The sequence below is a fragment of the Lepidochelys kempii genome, chromosome 2 (genome assembly GCF_965140285.1).
Source record: "Lepidochelys kempii isolate rLepKem1 chromosome 2, rLepKem1.hap1, whole genome shotgun sequence".
NCBI lineage: Eukaryota > Metazoa > Chordata > Testudines > Cheloniidae > Lepidochelys > Lepidochelys kempii.
In genome coordinates, this window is record NC_136381.1 from 116536390 (window position 1) to 116553128 (window position 16739).

At 46.7% G+C, this 16739-nt stretch overlaps 1 protein-coding gene across 1 annotated transcript in view; it reads right to left on the reverse strand.

Annotated features, from left to right (window-relative positions):
* The window catches only part of BMP6 (bone morphogenetic protein 6), a 163805-nt gene that overhangs the window by 6338 nt on the left and 140728 nt on the right, over window positions 1-16739 (reverse strand). The window contains exon 4 of the mRNA XM_073332087.1: window positions 16233-16430. Coding sequence (XP_073188188.1) covers window positions 16233-16430 — 198 coding nt within the window. The remainder of the gene's footprint in view (window positions 1-16232; window positions 16431-16739) is intronic.

A 16739-nucleotide genomic window follows, 5' to 3' on the forward strand; every position in this document is an offset into this window, starting at 1 on the left:
ATTTTTATAAGTGTCAATCACAACTTCTAATAGATCAATATTTGCTTTGCATATCCAGGATTGCTAAGCCATGAGACAGCAGTTCTCTGTCTTTGAAGAAATACACTACAGCTAGCAGCAGAGACAAGTTTTCCTCCTCCCCACTGTGTGTCTAAACCCAGTCTTGATAGAGAGCACCTCTTCGACTTAAATAGTTTACTCCCCATCTCACCTTTGGTCTGAAAATAACTGTCCCAGCTATGGGATTCAGCCTACTCCCGAAACCTCACAATGCTCTTGTTCGGTGTCATCTAGGCTGTAAATGACATAGTATTTAAAGAACTTAATATTAAAGTTCTAATTGCTAATATAAATTGCAGCTGCAGAGTGGCTGAGTAGCTGTGACACTGATCTTAGTGGCACAAGCTGTAGAGACACAATTTTGGCTACCTACAGGAGGCTCAAAATGATTCTACAAAATGCAGGTTTTAATTTCCAGTGGAGTTTCACGATTTATATTTTGTAGGACATGCTTTTCAGCATGTGAACGCCTGGAACTGCAGCTCAAAAGAGAATGGAAGAGTCAAGCCCTGACCGAGAGGCCTTTCTCTTCCAGCTTGCCAGCACAAATCCAGCCTTGGTTGGAAGCAACTGAAAACCACCAACCTCTGATGGCTGTTTGGCCCTACTGTTTGGCATCCATACCCCAGAAACCAACTTCACAACTAGAAATCTCAGCAATGACGAAAGCCAGAATGGGCCATGGAAACTGAACTAACCTTTCCATGTAAGGTTGGGACACTTTATGCTGCCCCAGTTACCTGGAGAGACAGAGCACTTCAGGTTCCAGCCCTGCCCAGGCAGCAACATGGCTAACTCATGCATTTATTTTTTAATGAAAATGACACAATACTGAGCTGCTACTGCTTTCTCCTGTGGCTACATGCAGCTTGTTGCCAGGGACAGATAAGGATAAAAAATGCAGTACTATTTTCATTCTCTTACAACAGTAGCACCTAGAGGCCCCAGCACAACAGCCCTGGTCTGAGCTAGCACTGTACGATATTATAAGCTCGTTGGAACAGCCACTAAGCTAGGGCAGGGAAAATTTTCCCCCTTTTACAGATGAGAAACTTGCAAAAAGAAACTGGGGGTAAAATTTTCAAAAGTTACTTAAGCCCTATTAACTTTCAATAAGACTTAGATTCCTAACTGCTTAAGTCATTTTTGACAATGGGCCTTACAATAATATCTTCAAAAGCACCTAAGTGACGTGCCCAAGGTCACAGATTCAAACTGTGGCAGACCCAGAATTTGAAACGGCTTCTGAATACCAGTCCACTAACACTGTCTGAAAGGCGAATGCAGCTTTCCATGCACAACAGCTGGGATAGAAAAATATTTTACTTACTGTTTCCTTGGCTCTGAAGAAGTTTTAAAAACTACAAGTGCAAATATTTATTCAAAAGAAAAACTAGAATACTAAAGCACATCCTCGTGACATTAAGGCAACATTGCATCACAACTGTGTCCTGTTAATGCTGAGGTCTCAAAAACCCTACACATCAAAACAAACCTAGCCTCCAAACCACCTAGAGTTGTTTTTAGTTGCAGTTTGGGTTTTAACTTCAACGATTATATTTCAGACATTCAATAGTTTCACTTCAATCAAAAAATTAATCAAGTTATTAGAGTCCACTAACTGGCTTCTGTAGAATAAATATACTCTATTTCAGCAACACTTTATAGTGAAGACTGAGGTGGCGTTTCTATACAAGTCTCCTCTTTTCAAATCAGACAGACTCACTAGAAATAATCCATTTATGATGAAGCCTTCCTAGAGCAAACTCCTCATCACAAAATGGTTTTGAATTAACACATCATAAGCGGGAGGTGGGGAGAGGAGGGACTTTAAGATGATTTTGGTGCTCAGCATTAGTCTTCAATGAGAAATAATAAGCTCTTTGCTTAGGAAAAATTTGCAGGGCTTCTGCTGGTTACAAAAGAGCAGGTGAAGGCAGTCATTTTTGTGACATTTGTGTGTGGAGAGAAATGAAAACATATTCTTGCCTTTTGTCAAAAGTAGAGAGAAGATGGGCCTGAATCAAATGTAAAAAGGTGGAGGTCAGGAAGAGTGAGAGACTATGAATTAGAACAAAGGCAGAGTTCAGGCAAGAGGAGGGCAGAAGCAAGAAATGCCAAATAAAACAATTTTGATGAAGCACAGGCCATCCTGAATTTTCTCTCTTACTGGATGAGGTCGTCACCACATGATGCCTCACTTACTGTTTATAAACCTATGTCACTCTACAATGACCAATAATGCATGTTATCTGATCCATATCCCTGAAACAACAACCCCCTGACTGCAAACACAAATTGTCCTATCTTCCTTCCTTTTCAAAACCTATTTTCTCTTGATCTCTAACAATGGCTTCTATTCCTGAGCCCACTCCCCCGCCCACACACACACCTAGTTTCTATTTTAAAATATCAGAACATTTAAGATTTGCTTGGTCTGGGATTCACATTTCCATTTGTTTAACTATCATCCCACCTTCCCCAGCCTTCTTACTTTCTCATCTCCATATTTTACGTTTGTCTTATTTGCAAGGTAAGCACTTCAGGGCAGGGATCATTTGTTTTTTATTCTCTTTAAAACATCAAATAAATGATAATACTACATAAAACTAGGGTGATGAGATGTCCCAATTTTTTAGGGACAGTCCCAATATTTGGGGCTTTGTTTTGTACAGGTGCCTATTACCTTCCACCCCGTACCAATTTCTCCACACTTGCTCTCTGGTCACCCAACGTAAAACTTTTAATAGCTAGCAATTCTCAAATCTATTGTCATTTAATAGTGGCAGTTTAAAGGCTGGATCAGGGGGTTGGAAGCTCTAGACCTATTGAGCGGGTCCTCTTGATAAGAGTACTGTGGATTGGTCCACCCCTCCTTTCTGGGAGCCCTGTAGCAAAAGCACAAGATGTGGAGTCATCAGATTGGGTTCTACTCCCAGCTATGCCTTAAGTTTGCTGTGTGACCTGGAGCAAATCACTCAACCTCTGTGCCCCAGTTCCCCATCTGTAAACTGAGGATTCCACCACTTACATAATCTTAGCATGTGGGGTGTTGTGAAGCTTGATGAATGGTTTGCAAAGTGCTCTGAGAGTTTATATGGAACACACAATTGAAATACACAGGAGTGATCTACTCCCCTCTTATGCCCCAGAGTCACACATTACCAATTGCAGGTGAGAAAGACAGGACCTCATAGGGTAGAGAGAGAGCCACAGGTTTGGATAATTTAGGAAACCTTTAGATAAGTATCTACACATTTGGATGGTTTGCTAAACAGGCCTCCATGCCAGAGTCTCGTCAAACCTTAAAACCCACGTAAGTTTGGGGCCCTGCTCTTGGGGGTTCATCTAGGCCCCCTTTGGGTTTAGTGAGTCTGCCCTTGTGGTTTAATAGTTAATGCCAGCTCAGTACTTCCAATGTGCTGTATTTTATCGCTTTGCAAGCTATTCTGTCTCAAACTGAAATTTATGAAGCAATTTGTCATTTAAAAATACCTTCCAAGACAGCACAGTTGAGCAGCAGAGTTGAGGTGGCTTGTTTGCACTGAATGCTCCCTTAGTTCAACCCTAGAGAAGCCAAACACAAAACCAACCTTCTGCGAGCACAGATGTCTCTTTTAAAGCTGGACACTGACATTTTTGTTGTTTAACAAGGAGGGAGTATATAGTCTAACCCTAATGATCTTCCTCCTACAAATACTTATGCACCAATCTTAGATTTCCTATAACTTCTCCCACGTTAAGTGCTGGCAGAGAATATATAAATATTTACCGAGGTTAATCCTTCTAAGAATACTCTGACTGCTCCCAAGGTGCCAGTTCACTGGATTCCACAGGATTATTAATTGCCACTATGCTTCTAAATGGCTTTGACAGAGGTCTCCGGGCCAGCCTCTTTCTCTCAATGTTTGACTTAGGTGATTTGCCTAGATAAAGCTGGTGTAAACTGATCATGCAGTTAATAATAACCACTTAACATGAAAGCCATCTGCTTGGGTGGGATAAGAAAAGATGACAGGTTTAAGTACACACGCACATACACACACACATCAGAAGCAGAGAGGAGGTAGGAGAAGTGCAAGCTGTTCTGACTGTGCAAGGCACTCCAGCTGTAAGGCAGCTTTCTCCATTGCATGGCTCTCTCTCTCACACACAGTCACCTCCAGTCTGACACATGGATGAATGTTATGCTAATGGAAGATTCTGGTGCGAGGCAATCATGTTATTCACAAGATGATACATCTGTGACATCCTGGAAATGTCCGGCCTTATTTGTTGCTTTTATTTAGTGCTGCACTAGGAATTAAGTACAAAATTCAGTTCTCAAACGTGCATGCATTTTTCCTCCCGAAAGTGAAAGGAGCCGTGCGGTTCAGGGGCACTGCACTGGAAATGTGATCCCTGAGGATCTAATGTTCCCCAGAGGGTACCTATCTCATGGATCCTCATAGCCTCTGTGCCTGAAACAGAGGAATGCCAAAAGGGGTGTCACATGGGTTAAATTCAAGGCAGGAACTATCAGCAATAGCCAGACAAATCTTGGCACACTCAAAATACTTATTCCTCACCCCCCACAATGCATCCTCTCTTCTGCAAAAGAATAGCACTTGGCCCCAAGCGTAAATTGATGGAGGATCTCATGTCAAAGCAAATACACATCCATGTACATTAGGACTTTCTCCGCATAAATTCAGTTCTGCTTTATAGGTCAGTCATAACATGTTTATAATACAGGGGAACTAACATTCCTGGGGTAAAAATACATACTTTTCTTATTCTGTTTAGGTTCTTATACTATACCCATCACCTGGGTGCCTGAGCACTGGGTACTGAATCCTGAACAACATATGAACATCAGAGAAAGCACATTAAGGCTCCAATCCTGTATTTGACAGCACAGGGACAGACTGCTGTGCCTGCATGGAGCCCCACTGATTTCAATAGGGCTCAGTGCCAACACAGCCGTGCATGTCATGAACTATCAGTTGCAGGACTGGGGCCTTGAGGAGTCAGAAGCAGGTGACAAAATCATTATGCACTCTGATTGAAACTGACAAGCCCCTTGCTAGTAGTGGGGGTAAGTACAGGAAAAGGTGCAGTCCACTATAAAGACAACAAACCAAACATGTTAAGACTGAGTTGTTGAACGTATCAACTTCACCAGGCCTGACAACTTCTCAGCTTCCTTTTTAAACAGAGATCAGAAGTTGCGGTAAGAGGGTGCAGGGAAGCAGAGAAATCAAAGGGGAGAATGAGAAGAGAATCACAAGAGGAAGACAGCAACCCCAAAGACAATACACTACCCTGAAAATGGACAAGAAGGAACAAGCCTAGTAACATGAACTCACCATTACGTCCAGATGTCACAGTGCTTTACAGTGGAGTATCCATAATGCTAGGAGATCTCAGGATAGCAGGAGAGCACAGGATGGAGAGGAAGCCTTGGCTCTGAAATCTCCTGAACTTTGGTCCATTTACACCATAATCTTTTCTTTAAGAATTTAGACCTAATTCAGCAAGGTGCTCAAAACACGTGCCTAACTTTAAGCAGGCGAGTCATTCTAGTGACTTCGGTGGGACTGATCATCTACTTACATCACTAAGGGTATGTCTATACTATGAAATTAGGTCGATATTACAGAAGTAGATTTTTAGAAATCGATTTTATACAGTCATTTGCGTATGTCCACACTAAGCGCATTAAGTCAGTGGGGTGCGTCCTCACTACCATGGCTAGCATTGACTTACGGAGCGGTGGACTGTGGGTAGCTATCCCACAGTTCCCACAGTCTCCGCTGCCCACTGGAATTCTGGGTTAAGCTCCCAATGCCTGATGGGGCAAAAACATTGTTGCGGGTGGTTTTGGGTACATGTCGTCAGTTGCCCCTCCCTCCGTGAAAGCAACGGCAGACAATCATTTCGTGCCTTTTTTCCATGCGGACGCCATACTGCTTTCAGCAGACGGTGTAGTCGGACTGCTAACCATCGTCATCCACTGCTTCCGCTGCAACTCTGCTCTGCTGCTATTGTCTCAATAGCGAATTTCTCCATGTTGTCTGTCATGGGCTCCTGGGTACGTGTGTTCTTCCTCAGGAAATGTGAGAAGTGCTAACCATTGTCCTCCACTGCTTCCGCTGCAACTCTGCTCTCCTGCTCTCATGAATCCACCTCACAGGTTCTCTCATCATTCTCTATAAATATCTATTCTCATGGCAACCGTCATCAGCCACCGCTTCCGCTGCAACTCTGCTCTCCTGCAGACACCATACCACAGCAAGCATGGAGCCCGCTAAGATCTCCGCGGCAGTTATGAGCATTGTAAACACCTCACGCATTGTCCTGCAGTATGTGCAGTACCAGAACCTGCAAAAGCAGGCGAGGAGGTGACGGCAGCGCGGTGATGAGAGTGATGAGGACATGGACACAGACTTCTCTCAAAGTACGGACCCTGGCAATTTGGCCATCCTGGTGGCAATGGGGCAGGCTCATGCCATGGAACGCCAATTCTGGGCCCGGGAAACAAGCACAGACTGGTGGGACCGCATAGTGTTGCGGGTCTGGGATGATTCCCACTGACTGCGAAACTTTCGCATGCACTTTCATGGAACTTTGTGACTTGCTTTCCCCTGCCCTGAAGCGCAAGAATACCAAGATGAAAGCAGCCCTCACAGTTCACAAGTGAGTGGCAATAGCCCTCTGGAAGCTTGCAACGCCAGACAGCTACCAGGTCAGTCAGGAATCAATTTGGAGTGAGCAAATCTACTGTGGGGGCTGCTGTGATCCAAGTAGCCAATGCAATCACTGAGCTGCTGCTATCAAGGGTAGTGACTCTGGGAAACATGCAGGTCATAGTGGATGGCTTTGCTGCAATGGGATTCCCTACCTGTGGTGGGGCGATAGACGGAACGCATATCCCTATCTTGGGACCAGACCACTTTGGCAGTCAGTATATAAACAGAAAGGGGTACTTTTCAAAGGTGCTGCAAGCACTGGTGGATCACAAGGGACGTTTCACCAACATCAATATGGGATGGCTGGGAAAGGTACATGACACTCGCATCTTCAGGAACTCTGGTCTGTTTGAACAGCTGTAGGAAGGGACTTACTTCCCAGACCAGAAAATAACCATTGGGGATGTTGAAATGCCTATAGTTATCCTTGGGCACTCAGCCCGCCTCTTAATGCCATGGCTCATGAAGCCATACACAGGCAGCCTGGACAGTGGTCAGGAGCTGTTCAACTATAGGCTGAGCAAGTGCAGAATGGTGGTAGAATGTGCATTTGGATGTTTAAAAGCACGCTGGTGTACTTTACTGACTAGGTTAGACCTCAGCGAAACCAATATTCCCATTGTTATTGCTGCTTGCTGTGTGCTCCACAATCTCTGTGAGAGTAAGGGGGAGACATTTATGGAGGGGTGGGAGGTTGAGGCAAATCGCCTGGCTGTTGATTACGTGCAGCCAAACACCAGGGCGATTAGAAGAGCACAGCAGGATGCACTGTGCATCAGAGAAGCTTTGAAAACCAGTTTCATGACTGGCCAGGCTACGGTGTGACAGTTCTGTTTGTTTCTCCTTGATGAAAACCCGCCCCCTTGGTTCATTCTACTTCCCTGTAAGCCAAGCACCCTCCCTGCTTCAATCACCACTTGCAGAGGCAATAAAGTCATTGTTGTTTCAAAATCATGCATTCTTTATTAATTCATCACACAAATAGGGGGATAACTGCCAAGGTAGCCTGGGACGGGTCTGGGTGAGGAGGCTATGGAGCTTGGGGAGGAGGACGGGCGGTTACACAGGGGCTGCAGCGGCGGTCTGTGTTCCTGCTGCCTTTCCTGCAGCTCCACCAGATGCCAGAGCATATCAGTTTGATCCCCCAGTAGCCTCAGCATTGCATCCTGCCTCCTCTCATCATGCTGCCACCACCTCTCCTCTTGCTCCCACAACCTCTCATCTTGCCCATCCCTCCTGTCCTCGTGTTCATTTTCTGCTTTCCTGAACTCTGCCATTGTTTGCTTCCATGTATTCTGCTGAGCTCTTTCAGTGTGGGAGGACTGCATGAGCTCAGAGAACATTTCATTGCGAGTGCGTTTTTTTTTTCCTTCTTATCTGCGCTCGCCTCTGGGACGGAGATGATAGGGGGAGCATTGAAACATTTGCAGCTGCGGGAGGAAAAAAAGGGAGAGTAGTATTTAAAAAGACACATTTTAGAGAACAATGGGTAGACTCTTTCACGGTGAACCAAGCTGTTAACATTACATAGCACATGTGCTTTTGGTACAAGGTCACATTTTGCATCTTATATTGTGGGCCTAATGGTTTGGTGTGAGAGATCACACATGCAGGGTCAGGCAACAGAATTCAGCTTGCAGGCAGCCATGGTAAACCACAGTCTTTCGGCTTCTTCAACCTTCATAACATGTGGGAATGATTTCAAACAGCAGTGCCCTCCTTTCCCATACCAAGAACCCATTGGGTTGGCCATTTAAAAGGAGGGGCTGCAGTTTTCAGGTTAACGTGCAGCACAAACCCAGCTAAACCCCCCACCCACCCAATTCTCTGGGATGATCGCTTCACCCTTCCTCCCACCGCGTGACTAGTATCAGGGAAGATCCCTGCCAGCCAAACACGAACAAACGTGAATGGGCCTCCCCCACCACCACGTGGCTAAAAAAGGGAATGATTTCTTTTCAGCCACAGGCAAACAGCCCAGCAGGAACGGCCATCTCTGAATGTCCCCTTAATAATGTCTCTGGAGGATTTCCACTACATCCCCAGACACGTTAACAGACTTTTCCAGTAGCTGTACTGGCCATGAATGCATCCCAAGTATTCAGGGCAAATTAATCATTAAACATGCTTGCTTTTAAACCATGTATTATATTTACAAAGATACACTCACCAGAGGTGTCTTCTCTGGTTTCATGGTCCGGGAACCCGCCTTGGGAGAGTTGGGAGGGTATTGGCTGCAGGGTGATAAACAGTTCCTGGCTGTCGGGGAGAAGGGTTTCTCCACTTGCCTGTTGTGTGCTATCCTCCTCCTCCTCGTCCCCAAAATCCTCATCCTCCCCCCTTGCAGGTGTTCACGGACAGGGGTGGGGTAGTGGTAGGGGCACCCCCTAGAATTGCATGCAGCCCATCATAGAAGCAGCAAGTCTGGGGCTCTGACCCGGAGCGGCCATTTGCCTCTTTAGTTTTTTGGTAGGCTTGCCTGAGCTCCTTAATTTTCACGCGGTACTGCTGCGGGTCCCTGTTATAGCCTCTGTCCATCATGCCCTTGGAGATTTTTTCAAATATTTTGGCATTTCATCTTTTGGAACGGAGTTCTGCCTCCACGGATTCTTCTCCCCATACAGCAATCAGATCCAGTACTTCCCGTTCGGTCCATCCTGGAGCTCTTTTGCGATTCTGGGACTGCATGGTCACTTGTGCTGATGACCGCTGCATGGTCACCTCTCCTGATGAGCTCACCACTCTGGCCAAACAGGAAATGAAATTCAAAAGTTCCTGTGCTTTTCCTGTCTACCTGGCTAGTGCATCTGAGTTGAAAGTGCTGTCCAGAGCAGACACAATGGAGCACTCTAGGATAGCTCCCGGAGGCCAATACTGTTGAATTGCATCCGCACTACCCCAAATTCGACTCAGCAATGTCGATTTCAACGCTAATACCCTTGTCGGGGAGGAGTATAGAAATAGATTTTAAGAGCCCTTTAAGTCGACAAAAATGGCTTCATCATGTGGATGGGTGCAGGTTTAAATCGATCTAACGCTGCAAAATTTGACCTAAACTCGTAGTGTAGACCAGGGCTAAGACTCCTCACCTGCTTAAAGTTAGACATGTAAGTAAGTGTTTGGTGAACCAGAGGCCTTAGTCTGGTGAACTAACTATTCTGTTCTCCTCACAAGCCTAATGAGGTTCAATACTCTCGAGAGCCACTAGAGTTTAACCGGCTAGGATGGTAACCCTCAAAGTTTGATATAGCACCTAGGGTAACAGCCAGGGCTACATTCTCCTTCAATACCCATGGGAATTCTCCCAGTCTCATTGTATGTCAGTACATGAGGAAAGTGCAGAGGCATGATTACAAAGATTTTTTTTTAAAACCATAGCTTTTAAACCTTTCACTATTAATCATGGACCAAACCATAAAGCACTCCCTGTTTAGTCATTAGATTCCATCATTTTAACACAGGCTATTAAATCAACCCTGGATTAGGGACAAATAGACTAACAGTAAAACACAGAGAATGCACCGGCTAATTTCTCTCTTTCTTTCTCAAATAAGCCAACCAACATCTCAGTTTTAATTTTCTCCTTTTTTTAAAAATCCACAAAAGTTCAACATTACCTTGTTGACTAGTAGTGTGCCAAACCCCAGGTTTTAAATTAAAGTTGGCTTTGAGCTAAAGTGCTCAAAAAAGCACTTGAAACCACAAAATGACTAGTTATTTTTTTCCTTTTGTCATTTTATAATCTGAGTGGTTATAGTCAGAAAAGTGATTATGTAAAAACATCCCCCTTTTGCCCAATATATCTGCTCCCTCTGGGGATTTGAATTGTATCTTCTGATTTAAAAGTAGTAAAAGCTTGTTTTTGTCAACCAGCTCTGCAGAGTTAATGGAAGTGAAAGTGGAGTCTTATTCTGCCTCAAATGTCATCAGCACAAAATATCAGCCAATTTCCAATTCTAGAATGAGACTCTGCACTTAACATTTTAAATGTGCTGTACAAACATTAACAGTCTTCACATCATCATTGAGAGGGAATGAAACACCGGGCTCTGTCTGAATATATTAATTATGCACTTTGTGCTAAATGGCTCAGCATACTGCTTTTAAAATCTGTATGAATAAGATGTGCTTACTTATGTTACTGGGAACAAATTGATCACAAGGATAACCTAGTGAACAAGCATGACACATACCTTTGCAAACAGTCACTGAGGAACTAAAGCTGGTCCCAATGGAGCTAAGTCCAATGATTATATCTGTGGGATTGGATGTGGCTTCTTAAAGGGGATACAGCCTTACAGCCCTGCATGGTGTGGAGCTAAAGCATAGCATGCAAACTAGTTATGATTATCAGGGCTGATGAAATACCAATATGTTAATGCATTCTTGAGTGAGTGACCCCAGAGAGAAAATTCTTGGATTCACACACACACACTCCCCCCTCCATCCCTCCAGAGCACTAACATCAGATGGGCTGGAGGCAGCTGGCTGAGAACGTTCTCACCTTCTGATATAAAGCTTTCATTGTACCTAATCTGTGTTCCTGTAAGTAAGCTTTCAGTCATGTTAGCTCAGCTTTTCACAGCAATTAGGCTTTGTTTAGGATTTATCTCATTATCTGTATAAACATTGCTTTTATTTAAGTAACTGGAATTGGCAGAGCACATTATTACATAGGGGATGCTTACAGTCTGGGGTGGGTGTGGGTTGCTCTATGAGAAGGAAACTGGCTTTTGACATTAAGGGAGGCAGAAGCATGAGTGCACAGGCAAGGGAATTGCAATGCCCTTCCTCAAACAATGCAGCTGCAAACCTATGGATTCCCCCACAGCCTACAGACGTCCCAATTCTCCTACCAGCCTGCAAAGAAAACACCTAGTCTATGAGGAAATCCCTGTCTGATTGTCTGAAGTGGAAGAATAGGGGAAAGAAGCCAATCAGAGCTCCTGCACATGCTGATAGATAGCCTAATTGTCATTAATAGTAATGATAATGGCTACAACCCTATTGCAGGTCACCTTTTAATAAGGGTGCACATGCTTTTAGGTTTCTAAAAGTTAATGTAGCATGTGGGTTCATCCAAGCAACTGGCCACAAGTTACTGGGCTCAATACAGGGTAACTGGCTAAAATGTAATGGCCTGTGATATTTAGGAGCAGATGAGCTAGTGGCCCCTTCTGGCCTTAAACTCCATTAATCTATGAATTACATTTTAAGCACAAATTCAAAACCCAGTCTAGCTGTTACAGCAGAACAGGGAGTATATGGACATTTCTAAATCACTATCGTGTGTGCATGGTTGTCTCCTAGGATCCCACTGACTGACATTAGTTACGTTTCAATAATATTCACGGTTTTTTATGAAGATAAATGGATCTGCTGTGAGTTTATTTTGGAGTACAGTAAAAAAAAGCTAAGGAGTTTACTGTGAAAGAAGGGGGCAGTATAAGCAAAATAATAAATCTCAGTTGCTCCAGAAATGTTACATTTTGATCAGGGAACAAAAGAGATGCTCAGTAATTTCACCAAAAATATATCCCAAAAAGGAAGGACTTTCAGCTTTATGATACGATGCAGAGCTGGTTGGAAAACAAAAGATATTTCCACAATTTTCATCCAAATTTTAGAATTTTCCAACCAGCTTCAATGAGACAGCAAATGCTTTTCTCTTAAGCCTGTTCTTCAACCATTCCTATGTGGCTTATGACTCATGCCAGTTAAGGGGTAGGCAAGACTGAATGTGTGTTCTATGATGTTCAAGCTAGACTTTTTTAAAATGAACAAAATACCATTAACTGATGGAAAGATGGGGATATATTGCAAAATTTAAAAAATAAAAAGTCAGCACTGGGGATAAGATGCCTGAGATCAAATTTAAATCTATCAGCTCTGCCTTTGTATCATTGAGCAGCTCTAACAAAAGTTTAAAAGGCACACTCCATCCCTCCATGCGTACCACTCATTTTCACACTGAGAAACCTAGCAGGATGTTGCCTTAAAGTCTAGCCTAACAATGTGATTCTTAGGGTAAAAACTGCACTATGCTACTGTGCTTTTTCTGAATCAAAGAAGAGAAGCCATCACCACTTCTTAGTCAGGCCTGGACTAAAAATGTGCACTACATGTAAATGTTAGTGTTTCAGTACTTAGAGATGTTTGTTAAATACCTGATATTTCATACCAACAGCATACTTCTAGGCAAATGTTACTCTGCAGCAGATCACTGGTCCAAAGGATCTGAGGTGAAATCGTGGCCTCATTGAAATCAATGGCACTAATTTAAACGAGGCCAGGATTTTACCCATGGACTTAGGAAGACTCTAGTAAAAGCAAATTTTACCAGTACCAGGTTTACCTTGGCGCCATGGTGCCAGGCCCAGGCTGCAAAGGGGCCTCAGCCCAGCCTGCTCTGCTTGGGCTGCAGTAAGGCCCTGCTAGCCGTTCTCAACCCCCAGCCCACTGCTCTCTGCTGCGGGAGCAGAAGCTTGGTTCGGCCGGCTCCTGGGGCTCCTGCTGCAGGGCAGGCTCCACCCGCACCCACCGGCAGCCAAGCTCCCCCATCCCTGCCTCTTCCCCAAAGTGCGCTGCATTCCCGCCCCTCCCCCTCCTAGCACTTCCTCTGCCGCCAAACAGCTGTTTGCCGGCACGAGGAAAGAGGAGGAGCGGGACTGCAGTGCACTCGGGGGAGGAGGTGGAGAAGAGGTGGGGGCAGGGCCTTGGGGAAGAGGGTAGAATTGGGGCAGGGTGGAGCTAAGGCAGGGCCCCCGCACTCCCCTACACATACCCCCTCCAGCCCCCTGCCGTGAGCTGCTCAGGGCAGGGGCTGGGAGCACCCCCATGACCCCAGCTCACACCCCCAGCCTCCTGCCCTGACTTCTGCACCCCCTTCACACACTCCCATGACCCCAGCCCTGACTCCTGCACCCCCACACATACCCAGCCCCCCCACACTCACACGCTGACTCCTGCATCCCCCCCATAACACCCTCCACACCTTGAGCACCAAAAGGGAGCTCCTACACCCCCCAACACACACATTTCCACCTGCACCCCTCGCACCAAACAGGAGCTGCCCCAGGTAAGCACTCCACACCCAACCTCCTGCCCCAGTCCTGACCCCCTTCCTGCATCCTAACTCCCGGCCAGACCCTGCACCCCAACCCCCAGCCCTGACTCCTGTACCCCCTCACAGCCCCCCAGCCACCTGACCTCCCTGACTCCTGCACCCTCCTCACACACTCCCAGTCCTGACTCCTAAACCCCCTCACACACTCCCAGTCCTGACTCCTAAACCCCCTCACACACTCCCAGCCCCCTGCCCTCTCTGACTCCTGTACCCCCTCACACACACACAGCCCTGACTCCTGCACTCCCTCACACCTCCCCAGCCACCTGACCTCCCTTACTCCTGCACCCCCCTCACACACTCCCAGCCCTGACTCCTGTAGCCCCCTCACATGCCCCCAGTCCCCTACCCTCCCTGACTCCTGCACATCCCCACCTGCACCCCCCACACCAAATGGGAGCTGCCCCAGGTAAGCGCTCCTCACCCCAACCTCGTGCCCCAACCCTGAGCCCCCTCCCTTACCCTAACTCCTGGCCAGACCCTGCACCCCAACCTACTCCTGCACCCTAACTCTCTCCCAGACCCTGCACCCCCAGCCCTGAGCCCCCTCCCGCACCCTAAGTCCTGGCCAGACCCTGCACCCCAATGTTTTTTTACATTATTTTTATAAAGCGCTCTTATCCAAAGTGCTTTACAACAGTTCGCTAACAGTACAAACAATATTTGGAAAGATCATTAAGTGGTCCACTGAGACCCCCAGCAATTTTCAAGTGGTCTGTGGAAACATCAGTTAGACTACAAGAACAATCAAGGTACCTCACTTTATTTTCATTTACTTGCTATAACTTATAGGAGGAGGATAAAGAAAAAAAGAATGAAAAACAGGGGCAGGGGAGGAGATAAGAGAGAATGTTCTTTTTCTTGGCTGGGTCCCAAGGAAGGGCCCCAAAAATGAAACTGAGCACAGGCCCCACTAACTCTAAATCCACCACTGGGGCTGACTCCTCCCCCACAGCTCCCCATGCTGCAGCCAGGGGCTGACCCCCCCACTCCCTGAGCTCCGCATGCCACTGCCAGGACAGGGGCTGACCCCTCCTTCGCCCCAGCTTCCCATACCACTGCCAGGAGCTGGGGCTGACACCCTCCCCACACTGCTGCCAGGGGCTGGGGGTGGCACCTAACCTCCCCAAGCTCAATTCTGGTTGTGGCTAACCCCCCCCAAGCCCTGCTGCCTGACACCTCGCCTCACCACCACCCCCACCACACATGTTCCTCCACGCCAGGGCGGCGCACCAGATTTTTTTGGTAAACTGGGCATTTGTTCATTTGCTCTTGCCAACTGGTCAGTCGGCAAGAGCAAACGGGATAAATGCCCGTTTTTGTCAAAAAAGTCAGGATGACCAGGACAGAGCTTAAAAAAACTGTCCCGGCCAAACGGGGATGTATGGTCACCCTGTCTCCAGGCAAGTGGGTCCTGAGGGAGTCCGGCCAGGGTGGGGGCAGACCCTGGCTAATCGTGCCACTCCCGAGAGGCTGGAGTGATTCCCCACCCTGGCACTGGACCGGCCCCTGGCCACACTGCCAGCTCAGCCTGGCAGACGCCGTCACCTTCCAGCAGGGCCAGTGAGTATGGCCAGGGGGCAGAGTGTAAGGGAGTGGAGGTGTGTGTGTGGGGGGCTCTTGGAAGGCAGTGGGGGAGGTCTATGTGTTGGGATGCTGGCTAGTGGGGGGTCTGAGTGGAGTGCTATGTAGTTGTGGTGGTGGACTGTGGGGAAGTGCATTGGGCAGTAGTGGTGCGGCTGTGTGGGGAGGTGCTGGGCAGGGGTGGTGGTGTGCAGACCGCCATGCATTTATGGTGGAGGGGGTGTGTGTAGGGGCTGCTGGGCATAGCAGTTCCAGGGGATGCTGGGCATAGGGATTTGGGGGTGGGGGGTGGCATGGCATGGGCCCACCCCCGAGGGGAAGGGGCATGCTGACAGCACAGGGCTGGGCAGGCCAACGTGCGTCTAGCAACTGACAGTTTGCATACAGTGCCCTTGCTCTGGGCTGGGTGGAGCGGGGCCGATCCTGCCATGCTATGCCACATTGCCCCTAGCTGGCCCCTTGCTCTGGGGACTGACCTCTCTACACCATGCTCCTTTGCTCCCAGGGGGGCCCACAAATATGTTTGGTGCCGGGTTCACAACAGGTTAATCCGGCCCTGAATGTTACATGAACATTCCCCTCTCAGGCCCTTGTAAATGTAGTGTGCTCCTCTGTGCTTATTTTATTTTGTCCATGCTCTTTTTGTGCTTTTTCACATATCAAAGCAAATGAAAGATCTTAGAAGAGAAAAGATGTCTGATCTCCAGAGAAAATAGATGTTGCAAAATTACCTGTAATACTAGATACCCTGGAAACATCTTGAGCCTGAGTGGAGCGGTTTCGATTCTGCTGCCTGCGCCTGCTTGTGGCTGACCTAGTGGTCCGAACATGAACCTCACTCACTTTGAAAAAGGCCACCATGAAAGGCTGCTTGTCATAAGGGCCATTTCGGCCTATCAGGCCTGCTGCTCTAGGGTTTATATTGAGACCTTCAAATGGAACAAAAATAAATAAATAAATAAAAAGGTGGGTTAAAAAATCAACACAGTCTTGAATAGTTTTTGCTAGCAACACACACACAGCTGCTCTCCCACAAGTAGCATTCCCTTTCCCCTTCTTTTCTGTTCTCTCTCCTCCTTTACCCCCTCCACCATAGACTGTTGTCTTCTTCATGATGTTCTCTAACTTGGACTGTGAGCTCTTCAGAGCAGGGAATTTTTGAATTCTTATAGCATCTCTAATGCTATGTATACACATTGGTATATTACACATATATAATTAAATGCCTAAATCTGTTG